This window comes from Saccopteryx leptura, chromosome 6, assembly GCF_036850995.1.
Source record: "Saccopteryx leptura isolate mSacLep1 chromosome 6, mSacLep1_pri_phased_curated, whole genome shotgun sequence".
NCBI classification, from domain to species: domain Eukaryota; kingdom Metazoa; phylum Chordata; class Mammalia; order Chiroptera; family Emballonuridae; genus Saccopteryx; species Saccopteryx leptura.
Window position 1 is genome coordinate 195,281,791 of NC_089508.1, and position 15,139 is coordinate 195,296,929.

The 15,139-nt window shown below is 64.3% G+C and overlaps 1 protein-coding gene across 4 annotated transcripts; it reads left to right on the forward strand.

Moving 5' to 3' along the window:
- The first annotated feature begins 2,626 nt into the window (after window positions 1-2,626).
- On the forward strand, window positions 2,627-12,956 carry TMEM184A (transmembrane protein 184A). Of its 4 annotated transcripts, none has more exons than XM_066344283.1 (10): window positions 2,627-2,837; window positions 3,408-3,638; window positions 6,540-6,705; window positions 7,110-7,200; window positions 7,831-7,906; window positions 8,001-8,092; window positions 8,697-8,866; window positions 9,752-9,949; window positions 10,538-12,586; window positions 12,775-12,953. In XM_066344283.1, exons 2-9 carry the CDS (start codon window positions 3,408-3,410, stop codon window positions 10,762-10,764), a joined length of 1,251 nt encoding a protein of 416 aa, XP_066200380.1. In that variant the 5' UTR covers window positions 2,627-2,837; the 3' UTR covers window positions 10,765-12,586; window positions 12,775-12,953. The 4 variants fall into 4 exon arrangements, with proteins under 4 accessions (XP_066200380.1, XP_066200382.1, XP_066200384.1 ...); XM_066344287.1 differs by lacking the exon at window positions 2,627-2,837 and adding an exon at window positions 2,850-2,904 and having other exon boundaries at window positions 12,775-12,956; XM_066344286.1 differs by lacking the exon at window positions 2,627-2,837 and adding an exon at window positions 2,915-3,122 and having other exon boundaries at window positions 12,775-12,956.
- The last annotated feature ends 2,183 nt before the right edge of the window (window positions 12,957-15,139 follow it).

Here is a 15,139-nt window from a genome sequence, read left to right on the forward strand (position 1 = left end):
GGAGTCCGGTCACCTGCTCAGAGTAAACAGTGCTCCGCGGCCCTGGCTGCCCGTCTGGACCCGCAGGTCTGTCCTGTGACAAACTTGGTCAGCGTCCAGGCCCAGGCAGGAAAATCAGGCTCAGCCGGCCCTGCCAGCTCTTCTGAGCGGGTGTGGACCACGACACCAGCCACCCAGGACCAGCCCCAGGGGTGGTAGAGTGGCCAGCCTCAGCCCAGGCACCTGGACACAGGGGCTGACTCCTCCATTTCCAGACCCAAACCTCTGTTCACTGGGCAGCTCAGCAAAGCCAGCCTCCTCCCTCACCTCAGAAGAGGGTCGCCTCACCTCCCCACGGTGTCCTGCCTGCCACCTTCCTCTGAGCTCAGGACACAGCAAGGGGGTTTGTCCCAGGCCTCCAAAGATGACAGAAACCCGCACGCTGTACCCCAGGGAGGGGCAAAGGGCCCAAACTCATCTCTACAGATGAGCAAGGCTCTGGAGCAGTAATGGGGCTGCAGAAATGACCACGCAGCTTAGAAAATGCACATGAGGCCCGTGCTGGCAGGAAGGGCCAGGCCGAAGCCAAAGCTGCTCCGTGAGGCAAAGACCTTGCCCAGAGTATGCAAGAGATTCTGAAGCGGGGAGGCTTCAGAGCCAAGGCTCTCTGGAGGCCTTCCTGGAGGCAGTGACCAAACAAAAATACTCCAGGGGAGGACAGCTGCAAGAACAGCCCCGAGTGACACTGGACCTGGCCTCCACCATCAGAGCCTTAAGCAGAAGGAGCTTCCCAGGGATCAGGGACCCTCAGGGTCAGTCTGATGTCAGAATCACCTCGTCCTCACTCGTACAGGCAGAGCTATGGGACGAGTTGACCACCAGCCCCTCCACCTGCCTTTCTGCACAGCGCCATTGGCCTTTGAGGAAAGGGCAGAGCTTTGGAAGGCCCTTCCAGAGGTGGCCCTGGCGCTTCCAGCTAGGGAAGTCCTCATGGCATCTAACCACAGTGCCTCCTGCTGTATATTCGCTCACCCCCAGCATCAACCTGGGAAGGACCTGGGCCTTGGTTTCCCCACTTGTCACATGAACGGGTCCCCTGGGTCCCTGCCAGCCCTGTCCACATCCTGGTATCCGAGTCTTTGCTCTTTGACGCCCCTGAGCCGTCATCCCCGTAGGCAGTAAACCAGGGGTCCCCAAACTTTTTACACAGGGGGCCGGTTCACCGTCCCTCAGACCATTGGAGGGCCTGACTATAAAAAAAAAACTATGAACAAATCCCTATGCACACTGCACATATCTTATTTTAAAGTAAAAAAACAAAACGGGAACAAATACAATATTTAAAACAAGTAAATTTAAATCAACAAACTGACCAGTATTTCAATGGGAACTATGCTCCTCTCACTGACCACCAATGAAAGAGGTGCCCCTTCTGGAAGTGCGGCGGGGGCCGAATAAATGGCCTCAGGGGGCCACATGCGGCCCGCGGGCCGTAGTTTGGGGACCCCTGCAGTAAACACTGGTCAGCGCATGCGGAGCCAACACTTCAGGTCCCTGGGAGCCGTGGGCAGGTGGCAGGTCCCTGGGAGCCGTGGCCAGGTCTCAGGGGGGGGCTCTGGGGAGCACCTGTGGCATGCAGGAGGAATCACTTTGGCTGGAGATGGTATAGACCACACTGCCACCCCCGCTGAGCTAGTGGGAGCCCCACCCCCCGCTCCAGGACCCCGGCTCCCTGCACAGGGGGTGTGGGCCAGTCGGCACCAGGCTCCGGAGGCTCCCGTGGAGGGAAGGCAGAGGCAGCGACCTCAAAGCGGCGATGGGAAAGGGAGCTGACACCTGAGACGGCAGGACAGGCGTCCCCTGGGAGAAGAGTTGGTGCGGAGGAGGCTCCTGTGGGGTGTTCCCATCTCTAAAAGGGGCACAATTTTAGCATCATAGGTCATCACGCTAGGGCCCGGGGCACAGGGACGGTTGATGGCAACAAAGGACAGGACCTGTGGTCCCAGGATGGCATAGAGCAGGCACTTCTTCCCAGTACCCACCACGGCACGAGCCCTTTTGTAACCAGAACAGGTGCCAAGACAGAGCTGAGGCCCTCACCCACCCACCAACCCCCTCCGGAGACTGAGCAGGAATCCTCTTTCCTCAGGAGCCTTGGCACGGGATGCCTGTGGGCACAGGCGAGTCAGGCCTCCAAGCCGGGCCCAGTGACCTGGCTGTCACCTCCGCCCCACCCACCCCCAAACCCAGAAATGTTTCCCATGTACCTCTTGAGGGCCCAATGTTTTACAACCCACGATGTTGTACAGCAGACACTTCCTTCTTCCAGAACTTTTCATCCCCCAAACGGAAGCCGTGTCCCCCTGCACCCCACCCTCCAGCTCGAGGCCTGTCCTATTAAAGCCGCCAGCCCAGGTCCACCCACCCTGACCCACCACAGACCCCTCCCACCGGTCTCTACGGCCGGCCGGCCAGTTGGTTGGAGGCAGCTGCCCGGCCAGCTGGCACAGGCAGGTGAGGGCACCTGGCGGCCGGCAGGTCCCAGCGAGCCAGCTGCCGCCCAGCAAAAGCCAGGAAGGATCGAGTGTCCACAGGGGGAGGGGACAGGCGTCTGCTCCTCCTCCTCCTCCTCCTCCGCCCCTCCCTGCAGCCAGGAACTCCCGTGGAGCTCAGGTCGGCCACCCCTTGGTGAAGCCAGTGGCTGCCTTTCCCTAGGGCTGGTCCAGCCTCCAAAGAGGTCCCTTGCCCCACCCCCAGGGAGGCCACCACTGGGGGCCACGTGGCCACACGAATGACCAGTCAGGCTTCCCTGGAGACCAGGCCACCCAGGGCTGGGCTGGTAGCTTCCTGCCTGAGAGGTAGGTGTCGGGCCCTGTGACCAGGGCAGGAAGGAGGCGGGCGGCCGGGACGCACAGCCTTGAGCAGGTGTGGGAGGAGGGAGATGCCCGGCGCCCCAGCCAGTTGGCAAGCAGCTGAGGACAGGCGTGTGGGGCTAGCGGGTGGCAAAGCTGGGCACCCAGACTGTCCCAGGGAGCCAGTGGAAGTGGAGTCTCACCCCCCGCCCCAAGCCACCTGCTCCCTGGACTCCAGCCCAAGCAGGCCTGGCAACTGGGGTTCCCCCTCTAAACCACGGGCTCCCGAAGGTGGGCACTACCCTCGGTCACAGTCAGGTGGCTGATGTCTGCACCTAGGGAAGGAGGCACCCTGGGGCCGGGACCCTGTACACAGAGGGAAAGTGAGCAAGATGGTTAGACTTGGGCTGTCCTGGAAGGGACAGTGACCACTGCGAGGCTAGTGCAGGCTGGCTGGCTGCCTGGAGGAGGAGTCCTCCCTCCCCACTGTCTCCCTCCCCTCCTGGACCTGGGATGCTTCCAGCTGCCAGACACCTTTGCTCTCTCCTCCCTGCCATGTCCTTCCTGACTCGGCAGATGACTAATGCCTCGGGGCTCCCGGGAACAGCCGGCGTCCTCCTGGTGGTGCCAGCAACCTGGCCGCAGCCCAGCCACCTACCGGCCATGCCCACCGCACCCGCCGGGCTGCAGACCGGCCCGGTGGGGAACAGCTCCCAGGGCACCTCCCAGCTCTTCCTCACCACCGCGCTGGCCCGCGGCATCTCGGGCATTTTCGTGTGGACGGCCCTGGTGCTCACCTGCCACCAGGTAAGCCCTTCTCTCTGCACCTGCCTCCGGTCCCCGCTCGTCCTGAGATGTGACCACAGCTCGGCCTGGTCGTGACTGGCCCTGCTGGGATCATGGTCCAGCTAGACAGAGGGGCAGGGCTGCTCAGAAGCAGCATCAGGCCAGGGCGCCTGTGGGGGGCAGGCGGGGGGAGAGGGCGGCCTCTCCAGAGCGTAGCCGGGACTCTGAGCCTGAAGATGGAGGTCTGCCCGGCAGAGGGAAGAAGGTGTTTCACCTGCAGTATTTCATCAGCCCCATCAGCATGTTCACCCAGGTCAGCAGTCTCGTTCCCTTTCACGGATGAGAAGACTGAGGCTAAGAGCGGTCAGGGGTCTTTTGCAGGTTCTCATAGCGGGGAGGGGGAAGTTTGCAGCTCCCCCTCAACAGTCTTCCATGGCTCCCCAGCACCCCCCATGCTGAAGGCCACTGGGGGCTTAAACTTTGCTCTGTAGGGAGTTGAGAGCCAAGAGCAGGGTCAGAGCACCAGGAAGGGACTGTCCCTCTCAGATGCTTCATGAGAGAAGCAGGGGACAGAAGCAATGTGTCCAGCCCAGAACAGTTGCAAGTGGGGAGACAGGACAGCCCCCAGATGGAAGAGCGCCAGGCTCAGAAGCCAGGAAGAGTCAGGGAGTGTTGGCAGCGGCTGCAGGAGGGGTTCTCTGAGCCCAGGACCCCGGCAGTGGGAGGCCCTGAGATTTCTCAGATACGCAGAAGGACACAGGGAGGACATGTTTGCACAAGAGCAAAGATGGAAGGCAGGAACTCATGGCAGGCCGGCAAGAGAGCCACCTGGGCTAGAGGGGCCTTGGACATCAGTGTGGGGGGAATGGCCTTCAGCATGGGGGGTGCTGGGGAGCCATGGAAGACTGTTGAGGGGGAGCTGCAAACAGAGCTGCCCTTCAGGAAGATTCAGCCGGCACCGGTGTAGCGAATGGATTGGCAAGTGAGCCTGGGGCAGGGGGCAGTCAGGAAACTGGCAGGCAGGACAGTGGGCGGCCCTCTCAATGAGGGTCACCTGCTGTGTGGCCTCGAATAACCAAATGGAAAGTAGACACAACAAGTGTGTAAGGGTGGGCCAAGTGGACACCAGTGCAGCTGAGGGGAGGTGAGAGGAGATGGTTTCTTTTTGTGGCACCATCAGGGAGGACTGCCTGGAGGAGGCAGTGTTTGCACTGAGTCTTACCCAGCTGCATCTGGACAGGCAGTGGCACGTTTGCATTTGCATCAAGTCATGCCTGACTGCCTGGTGGTGGAATGGTTTTAGGTCTGGTATATGCGGTGATTTGTAGGACAAGGCGCAGCAAAGGGGAAGTCACCCAGTGCCCAGGGTCGAGTTTTCTCAGTCCCAATCACGGTAGAGCCCTTGGTCTCTCCCACACACACACACACACACACACCATCCCCAGGTCTAGCTTAGACCTTCTGTAACTTGAAGACCAGCTGTGTGTGTCTGTCTATGCTTCCTGGACACCCACCACCCAGACAGGATCGACGGAGACTTCGGGCTGCAGCTCTCCGGCCCCACGCTCACCCTCCAGCCCCAGCCCACCCCCTCTGCCAGGCCCTGTGCCCATCCAGAGCCCAGCAAGACAGACAAGGACACAGGCCCTTGTGATCGAGACAGGAAACCGAGGCTGGAGAGGACAGCAGCTCACCAAGGCCACACAGCCAGGCCATGCCGGCACCAGGAGCAGAGTTCAGGGCTCTGAGTGGCTGGTCACCCTGTGCCCTGTCCCTGCTCCAGCTAGGGAGTGAGCCGCTGATAAGGAGCCTGTCCCTGCTGCCAGCCTGCCCCCGCCTGCCCCGAGCTGTGCCCTAGGAAGCTGGGCACACTGGCCCCACTCCCTCTGCCTCAGCCTGCCCTTCACCTTCCCCCTCTCCCCCTCTGCTCACAGCACCTCCTCCAGGAAGCCTTCCTTAGGTGCTATGAGACCACATTGTCAGCCACCTAGGCACCCGGCTCCCCTCTTCCCCTTGAGGACCCTGTCACTTTTTTTTTTTTTTTTTTTTTTTTTACAGAGACAGAATCAGAGAGAGGGATAGAAAGGGACAGACAGACAGGAACGGAGAGAGATGAGAAGCATCAGTCATTAGTTTTTCGTTGCGACACCTTAGTTGTTCATTGATTGCTTTCTCATATATATGCATATATACGTGCACAGACCAAGTAACCCCTTGCTTGAGCCAGCGACCTTGGGTCCAAGTTGGTGAGCTTTGCTCAAACCAGATGAGCCCGCGCTCAAGCTGGCGACCTCGGAGTCTCGAACCTGGGTCTTCCGCATCCCAGTCCGACGCTCTATCCACTGCGCCACCGCCTGGTCAGGCGACCCTGTCACTTTTTTATGTCCTCGTAGAAAAACCTAGAAAGGTATAGAGATAAGCTGTCGTCACCCATGGTGCCTGTTGTCCAGGGGTAAGACAGCGCTTCTGTCCATTTTGACCATGCGTTTTCGACACCCTGGGGGTGCTGCTTGGCCTGTCGTCCAGACTTGTCCGGGTCACATTCTATCAGGGAGGGCACGTCCCGTTTTCCTGGTTGTGCGACACCCTTGCGCGTGGCTGCACCACAGTGTAATCAGCTGGCCGCCATCACCGTGCGCGGCAATGAAGAACATCCTTCTCCGCTTCTGAGTGACTTTGCCACGGGGGTCAAAGGGTTCCAGCCCTTCTTGTGTCCCCACTAAAGTGCCAGACTGCCTGCCGACTCGACCGTCTGTGCCCACTGGGACGGTGACTGCCCCTCAGGAGAGTTTCCTCGGATGAATGAGTGAACGAATGAGTGAGTCGGTGAATGAGCCCGAGCCAGGAGTGAACGAGTGTGCCCCGCCCCCGCGCAGGGTGGCGGTGGCCGGTCCCCACGCCTGCCCTCCTGCTTCCGCCCAGATCTACCTGCACCTGCGCTCCTACACGGTCCCCAACGAGCAGCGGTATATCATCCGCCTGCTCCTCATCGTGCCGGTCTACGCCTTCGACTCCTGGCTCAGCCTCCTCCTCCTGGGGGGCCACCAGCACTACATCTACCTGGACTCCGTGCGGGACTGCTACGAAGGTGAGTGTCCCCTGGCTCTGGGCTCAGAGTGTGGTCCAGAGGGTCCCGGAGGCCAGAGCCCAGTGATGGGTGGCCACCCTCAGGCCTGAGTCTGGCTTAGCGAGGCCCGATGGTGGGGGAGGGGGGGATGGTGGGTGTGGGCGGCTACAGCCGGGCCTGCCCAGAGCCCAGAAAGGAAACAGGGCCCTAGACAGGGTGCTGGTGGGGGGCCTCCCAGTCACAGTGACTGCTGTGGAACACCGCGGGTGGAGGATCCTGCTATGTGACCTGAGCCTCAGCTTGCCCTCGGTGAAATGGGTGCAACGTGGAGGTCCCGGAAAGGAGTTCCCACAGTCAGGGTGCCTGGGTGGTCGCTCAGGCTCACTGCGCCCACCTGCCCGCCCGCCGGGCCCTGGGCTCCGCAGCCTTCGTCATTTACAGCTTCCTGAGCCTCTGCTTCCAGTACCTGGGGGGCGAGAGCGCCATCATGGCTGAGATCCGGGGAAAGCCAGTCCGGTAAGTGTCTCCCCCAGAGCCCACGGCCCCTCCCCCAGAGCCTGCCCAGCCCCTCCCCCAGAGCGCACAGGCCCCTCCCCCAGAGCGCACAGGCCCCTCCCCCAGAGCCCACCGGCCCCGCCCCAGAGCCCACCGGCCCCTCCCCTAGAGCCCACCGGCCCCTCCCCCAGAGCCCACAGGCCCCTCCCCCAGAGCGCACAGGCCCCTCCCCCAGAGCCCACAGGCCCCTCCCCCAGAGCCCACAGGCCCCTCCCCCAGAGCCCGCCCAGCCCCTCCCCCAGAGCCCACCGGCCCCGCCCCCAGAGCCCACAGGCCCCTCCCCCAGAGCCCACAGGCCCCTCCCCCAGAGCCCGCCCAGCCCCTCCCCCAGAGCCCACCGGCCCCTCCCCTAGAGCCCACCGGCCCCTCCCCCAGAGCCCACAGGCCCCTCCCCCAGAGCCCGCCCAGCCCCTCCCCCAGAGCCCACCGGCCCCTCCCCCAGAGCCCACAGGCCCCTCCCCAGAGCCCACTGGCCCCTCCCCCAGAGCCCGCCGGCCCCTCCCCCAGAGCCCGCCCCGCCCCTCCATGCCCGGAAGCAGGTGGCTGGGGCCCTGTCCTGCAGGGACAGGCCTCAGGGACTCGCACACCCAGGTCCAGCTGCCTCTACGGCACCTGCTGCCTGCGGGGCATGGCCTACTCCATCGGGTTCCTGCGCTTCTGCAAGCAGGTGAGTGGGGTCTTCCCGCCACTCTGCCCACCCTCAGTGGCCGGTGTGCCGCCCCTCTCACATTCGCGCCCCTCGCTCCCCTCCCCCGCTCCAGGCCACGCTGCAGTTCTGCATTGTGAAGCCTGTCATGGCCTTGGTCACCATCGTCCTGCAGGCCGTCGGCAAATACCACGACGGGGACTTCAAGTAAAGCTGGCAGAAAGTGGTGGTCCCAGCGGGGGGCGGGGGACACAGGGGAGGAGAGCTCAGCATGCAAGGACAGGTCTCTCCTCCCCTTGGGAGTGCCAGGGCGAGGCTGTGGCGAATTGGCCCAGGGAAGCGGGGCCCTTGTCACGTGTGCGCCCTGTGCTGCGAGGGCCAGGCAGCAATGGACCCACCAAGGGAGAGCGAGGGCGGGATTCAAGGGCACTCCGGCCAAGGTCCACACGCACACAGCACACACGCATGCACATACATGCTCACACATGACGGCACACACAGTGCTCACGTGTGCACGTGCACACATGGATATACACACAGGCACATGTATGCCTGCGTCCACAGCACAGAGGGCTCGTTCCTTCAGGCTGTGCCCAGGCGGATGCGGGGAGGGGCAGGGGCAGGGGAGGGCCACGTCCTTACTGCTGTGTCGGGACTTCCCGCAAGCCCCTCCCCCTCCCGGTGCTCCCCAGCGCCTCCGTCTGGAGGGACAGTGCAGGTCTGGGTCACTGCTGGCACAGCTGACGAGGGCGGGGAGGGCGAGGAGGCGTGGGGCCCCGCCCTGACTCCCAGCACCTGCTCTGGCCCCCAGCATCCACAGCGGCTACCTCTACGTCACCCTCATCTACAACGTCTCCGTCAGCCTGGCCCTGTACGCCCTGTTCCTTTTCTACTTCGCCACCAGGGAGCTCCTGCAGCCCTTCGAGCCCGTCCTCAAGTTCCTCACCATCAAAGCCGTCATCTTCCTCTCGTTCTGGCAGGGTGGGTGGGCCCAGAGAGCCTGGTCCCAATCCCACCCCCTGCACCCTCGGGCCCAGCCTCGGTTTCCCCAGCTGTAGCATAGGAACCTCTCAGCTGGAAGCCGTACAGCCTGGGTGCAGGGCTGGCTAGTGTGGGGGGAATGGACACTCCGAGCACCAGAGTGGCCCTGTCTCCAGCGGCCCTGGGCCAGGCTGTGGGCGCTCCCAGCCCCCACTTGGCAGAGGAGGGCAGTGAGGTGTGGGGTTGTGAGGAATTCTTGGATATATGATATGCCAGGAGTCCCTCTGAACTTGGGCCTCCCCCTGCATGGGACAGAACCATGTGGATGGGACATTCCAGAACCAGCTGGGAGCCTCTGCAGGGGTCTGAACCTCGTTCTACCCTCAGACCCCTGCCAAGCCCCTGGGGCAAGTAGTAGTGGGATTCTTTTTTTTTTTACTTTTTTTTTTTTTTTTTTTGTATTTTTCTGAAGCTGGAAACAGGGAGAGACAGTCAGACAGACTCCTGCATGCGCCCGACCGGGATCCACCCAGCACGCCCACCAGGGGGCGATGCTCTGCCCCTCCGGGCGTCGCCATGTTGCGACCAGAGCCACTCTAGCGCCTGGGGCAGAGGCCAAGGAGCCATCCTCAGTGCCCGGGCCATCTTTGCTCCAATGGAGCCTTGGCTGCGGGAGGGGAAGAGAGAGACAGAGAGGAAGGAGAGGGGGAGGGTGGAGAAGCAGATGGGCGCTTCTCCTGTGTGCCCTGGCCGGGAATCGAACCTGGGACCTCCGCACGCCAGGCCAACGCTCTACCACTGAGCCAACCGGCCAGGGCTAGTAGTGGGCTTCTTGGCCCAGCCTCCTGTCCAGCTGGGAGCCTCAGCAGCGGTCACCACCTGCAGGGATGCTACTGGCCATCCTGGAGAGGTGTGGGGTCATCCCCGAGGTCCAGGTCATGGACGGAAGCAGAGTGAGGGCTGGCACGCTGGCCGCCGGCTACCAGAACTTCATCATCTGCGTCGAGATGCTCTTCGCCTCCGTCGCTCTGCGCTACGCCTTCACCTGCCAGGTGTACTCGGAGAAGGACAACAACGCTCCAGGTGTGCGGGCCCTGCCGGCCAGGGGGCGAGGAGGGTGCAGCTCCCGGAATGGTGCCGCCACGGGCCTGGTGCCGGGCACGGCCAGCCCTGCCTTCCCCAGGCGCCCTCTGTCCCCGTCCTGCACCAGGGCCCGGGGACTGTCAACCTGATGGGCAGGGAGGACCGAGCCCAGGACAGGTGTGCTGTTTGCACCTGGTCCAGGGAAGGGACAGGCAGACTGTAGCTGGGGCTGGGGGCAGGCAGTCTGGGCTCAGAAACGGCAGGACTGTATGCTGGGCTACAGGACTCCTGCCCACTACACCCAGGTTCCCGGACCAGGCTGACAGGGTCGGGGACAAGGATTGGTTGGTGCTGGTGTCCCTAGTGAATAGCCTGTGGCTACTCTGGCCAGCCAAGGCATTTTCCCCACCTGTGGCCCCGGGACAGCCCCATTGGGGAGTGGGACTGGCATTTGGGGGCCCCTGCTGGCCGAGTCCAGCCTTGGGCCGTCCGCGGTGGGCAGGAGCGGTCCGTGCCCCAGGGCTGGGGGCGCAGGGGGGGAGCCGGGGAGACCCCCAGCCTCCGCCACGTGCGCACTGCCGCCCCCAGCCCCCACGGCGCCCATGCAGAGCATATCCAGTGGCCTCAAGGAGACCATGAGCCCGCAGGACATCGTGCACGACGCCATCCACAACTTCTCGCCTGCCTACCAGCACTACACGCAGCAGGCCACGCAGGAGGCCCCGGCGCCCAGCGCCCACCCCGGTCTGGCCAGCGGGGGCAGGAAGAGCCGCAACGTGGAGAAGAGGATGCTGATCCCCTCAGACGAGCTATAGCGCTGGGTGGTCTGGCCTCTGAGGGAGCACAGAGCCCCTCGCCCACCGACCCTCTTGCCAAACGGTCCAGCCCCTCCCAAGAGCCCTCCGTCCAGACCCGTGGGAGAGGGCACCTGAGCTTATCTGAGGAGCCCAGGGACCTGCTGGGGGCAGCTGGCCGTCCCCTCAAGCAGCCGCTGTGGGGCAGGGGGCCAGTGTGGCCTCCCTGGATGGACAGGTCCCAGGCTGGGCAGCTGCAGGCTGCAAGGTCCACACAGGCTGCGGGGGGTGGGGGGTGGGGGGAGACTCAGCTTGGGCCTCACTGTGCTCTAACGGGGTGCCGTTCTGCACACCTTCCAGCCGTGGCCGCCCTGGTCAGCCCCCCACCCTGGGAAGGTGGAGCAGGTGACTTATTTATACATAAACACCCAGGTTTTCTAGTGGCTCTGTGGCCTCTGTGCTTACAGGGCAGGTGGATGCACTGTGGTGAGGTCGAGGGGGCCCGTTGTGTGAAGTCCTGGGTGTTGGGGGAAGTGTCCAGCTCCAAGCAGGGCAAGACAAAGAGCTCACCCGGACATGGAGTGTCCTGCCCTGTGCCACCTGAGATGGGGGTTGGGGACAGAGCGCCTTCCCCTTGGGGCCTGTCTCCTCCGTGCCAGCCCCACCCCCCGTGGGTCAGAGAGCACCACAGAGTGGCTCATACCTGCCTCCCTGTCCCCTCTCCCTCCCACGTCTGTCCTCGGGGGAGAGCGCGCAGGGGAGCTAAGCCGGATGCAGGCCTGCCCTCCGGAAGCTGATAGCACGGGAGAGGGAACAGAAGCGGCCCTTGTGGAGTTGAGGGAGGCCTCCTGGAGCCCCCGTGGCTGGGCCTGGATGTCAGGGTCATGCATGGGAGGGGCACTGCAGCAGGGGAGCAGGGCCAAGTGCTGTCCTGGGTCTGGAAGTCCAGCAGTGGGAGGGGAGATCTCGGGGAAAGGTATGAGAGAGCCTGCAGGCAGGGAGGTCCAGTGGCTACCACCTGACGACCCCCATCCCGCCCTCCTGGCTGCCCACTCCCTTGTCACTGGGGAAAGAGGTAGAGGTGCCAAGAGTCTGAGACTCGGCGGGCAGGACCTGGCCGGCGGTGCCCACGCTGAGGGGGGTCTCTCCTGCTCCCTTGCTCCCTGGGCCTGGGCACAGGGGACTCAGGGCCAGCAGCCTCCCCCAGGGCCCCCACCAGGGCTTCCTGATAAGATAGACTGAGCCTCCCCCTGCCCCCCGCTGGGAAGTCCCCCACCTGACTCATCGGGCCCTCTGCAGCTGGCAGGCCCCGCCGGCCCCCGTGGCTCCCATGGCCACGTCCTCCACATCTCAGTCAGCAGTCTGGGAGAGGACATGGCCCTCCTGGAGAAGTGCCAACCAAGCCGGGGGTTATCTGGAGGCTGTGGGACGGAGGCAAGATGCCAGGCTCCGCTGTGAACAAGGGGTGCTGCCCCCACACACCCTGGCACACCTTCTTCATCTGTGAAATGGCCCTAGCGATCCACCCAGAGGGCAGACAAGTGGCCTGGGACACAGGGTGTCCTTTAACCACTGCCCCGGAGTCCAGCACGGGGCCAAGGTCTGTGCCTCCCCAGCTCGGAGTCACGGTACCGCTGGTCTGCGGGGCCCCCAGGAGGAGGAGGAGGAGGCTAGGGTCGGGTCCGCCCAGGGTTGGCTGCAGGGGGCTCTGCTTAGCTGGGAGAACGTCTGTAGTTATCGCTGATAAGCTCGGGGTGACAGCAGCCCCTGTGCTAAGTGGTTCACCCCTACACCCGATCGCAGAGGGAGCTCGAGGCTTGGAGAGAGAGAGGAGCTGGCCCAGGTCACCCAGAAGTCAGGCTGGGACTTAAACCTGAGTTGCTCGCCCAGATCACCCAGAAGTCGGGCTGGGACTTAAACCTGAGTTGCTCGCCCAGGTCACCCAGAAGTCAGGCTGGGACTTAAACCTGAGTTGCTCGCCCAGATCACCCAGAAGTCGGGCTGGGACTTAAACCTGAGTTGCTCGCCCAGGTCACCCAGAAGTCAGGCTGGGACTTAAACCTGAGTTGCTGGCCCTGCAGCTCAGATGAGACACTGTCCCTGTTAGTCTGGACACAATGGGCCAGAGGGCTGGCTGGTTCCGGTCACCCCGGGACACAGGGCTCCTTTGCAAGTCTGACCCTGCTTCAGAGGCTGAGGCCCAGTGGTGACCCACCTGCAGCTGAGGGCAGGTGGGTGGGGCTGCTCACCAGGGCAGGGCAGGGGGGATAGGGCCCTCGGCTCTGGAGTTCTGGGCCAGTCCACTTCCTTTAGGCCATGCTACAGGGGCTATCTGCTCTAAGCCTCTGGCTAGCCCCCCACCTCCTGCAAGCTCACCTTAAGAGCCCTAAAGTGAGAGGCCCAGCCCAGTGACCGGTCACACCTCCCCACCCCACTGGGGTCATTCCTACCTGTAAAGGAAAGGCCATGTCCCCAGACTGGGGCTCCAGGCCAGGGCAGGTGGGACCCTCAGAATCCAGCCCACCATCCACAAAGTGGGCCAGACTGCCCTCCCAGCCAGGGGCCATGCCGATGCGGACCTGGGGGCCTGGAGACCCACTGGGACAGCACCTGCCCTCTGGGTGAGGGGCACAGTGACAGGGTGGGACCTGGGGGCACCTGCCCTCTGGGTGAGGGGCACAGTGACGGGGTGGGACCTGCAGCCTGGAGACCCACTGGGGCGGCACCTGCCCTCTGGGTGAGGGGCACAGTGACGGGGTGGCAGCCTGGAGACCCACTGGGGCAGCACCTGCCCTCTGGGTGAGGGGCACAGTGATGGGGTGGGACCTGGGGGCCTGGAGACCCACTGGGGCAGCACCTGCCCTCTGGGTGAGGGGCACAGTGATGGGGTGGGACCTGGGGGCCTGGAGACCCACTGGGGCAGCACCTGCCCTCTGGGTGAGGGGCACAGTGACGGGGTGGGACCTGGGGGCACCTGCCCTCTGGGTGAGGGGCACAGTGACGGGGTGGCAGCCTGGAGACCCACTGGGGCAGCACCTGCCCTCTGGGTGAGGGGCACAGTGATGGGGTGGGACCTGGGGGCACCTGCCCTCTGGGCGAGGGGCACAGTGACAGGGTGGGACCTGCAGCCTGGAGACCCACTGGGGCGGCACCTGCCCTCTGGGTGAGGGGCACAGTGATGGGGTGGCAGCCTGGAGACCCACTGGGGCAGCACCTGCCCTCTGGGTGAGGGGCACAGTGACGGGGTGGGACCTGGGGGCCTGGAGACCCACTGGGGCAGCACCTGCCCTCTGGGTGAGGGGCACAGTGACGGGGTGGGAGCCTGGAGACCCACTGGGGCAGCACCTGCCCTCTGGGTGAGGGGCACAGTGATGGGGTGGGACCTGGGGGCCTGGAGACCCACTGGGGCGGCACCTGCCCTCTGGGTGAGGGGCACAGTGATGGGGTGGCAGCCTGGAGACCCACTGGGGCAGCACCTGCCCTCTGGGTGAGGGGCACAGTGATGGGGTGGGACCTGGGGGCCTGGAGACCCACTGGGGCGGCACCTGCCCTCTGGGTGAGGGGCACAGTGATGGGGTGGGACCTGGGGGCACCTGCCCTCTGGGTGAGGGGCACAGTGACGGGGTGGGACCTGGGGGCCTGGAGACCCACTGGGGCGGCACCTGCCCTCTGGGTGAGGGGCACAGTGACGGGGTGGCAGCCTGGAGACCCACTGGGGAAGCACCTGCCCTCTGGGTGAGGGGCACAGTGACGGGGTGGCAGCCTGGAGACCCACTGGGGCAGCACCTGCCCTCTGGCTGAGGGGCACAGTGACAGGATGGCAGCCTGGAGACCCACTGGGGAAGCACCTGCCCTCTGGGTGAGGGGCACAGTGATGGGGTGGCAGCCTGGAGACCCACTGGGGCAGCACCTGCCCTCTGGCTGAGGGGCACAGTGACGGGGTGGGACCTGCAGCCTGGAGACCCACTGGGGTGGCACCTGCTCTCTGGGTGAGGGGCACAGTGACAGGGTGGCAGCCTGGAGACCCACTGGGGCAGCACCTGCCCTCTGGGTGAGGGGCACAGTGACAGGGTGGCAGCCTGGAGACCCACTGGGGCAGCACCTGCCCTCTGGCTGAGGGGCACAGTGACAGGGTGGCAGCCTGGAGACCCACTGGGGCAGCACCTGCCCTCTGGCTGAGGGGCACAGTGACAGGGTGGCAGCCTGGAGACCCACTGGGGCAGCACCTGCCCTCTGGGTGAGGGGCACAGTGACAGGGTGGCAGCCTGGAGACCCACTGGGGCAGCACCTGCCCTCTGGCTGAGGGGCACAGTGACAGGGTGGCAGCCTGGAGACCCACTGGGGCAGCACCTGCTCTCTGGGTGAGGGGCACAGTGACGGGGTGGGACCTGGGGGC

Coding starts and splice junctions, on each gene's coding strand:
- TMEM184A (XM_066344283.1), top strand. CDS start 3,408: ATGACTAATGCCTCGGGGCTCCCGGGAACAGCCGGCGTCCTCCTGGTG. Junction 7,201..7,830: donor ATCCGGGGAAAGCCAGTCCG/GTAAGTGTCTCC, acceptor TCGCACACCCAG/GTCCAGCTGCCTCTACGGCA. Junction 9,950..10,537: donor GAAGGACAACAACGCTCCAG/GTGTGCGGGCCC, acceptor TGCCGCCCCCAG/CCCCCACGGCGCCCATGCAG.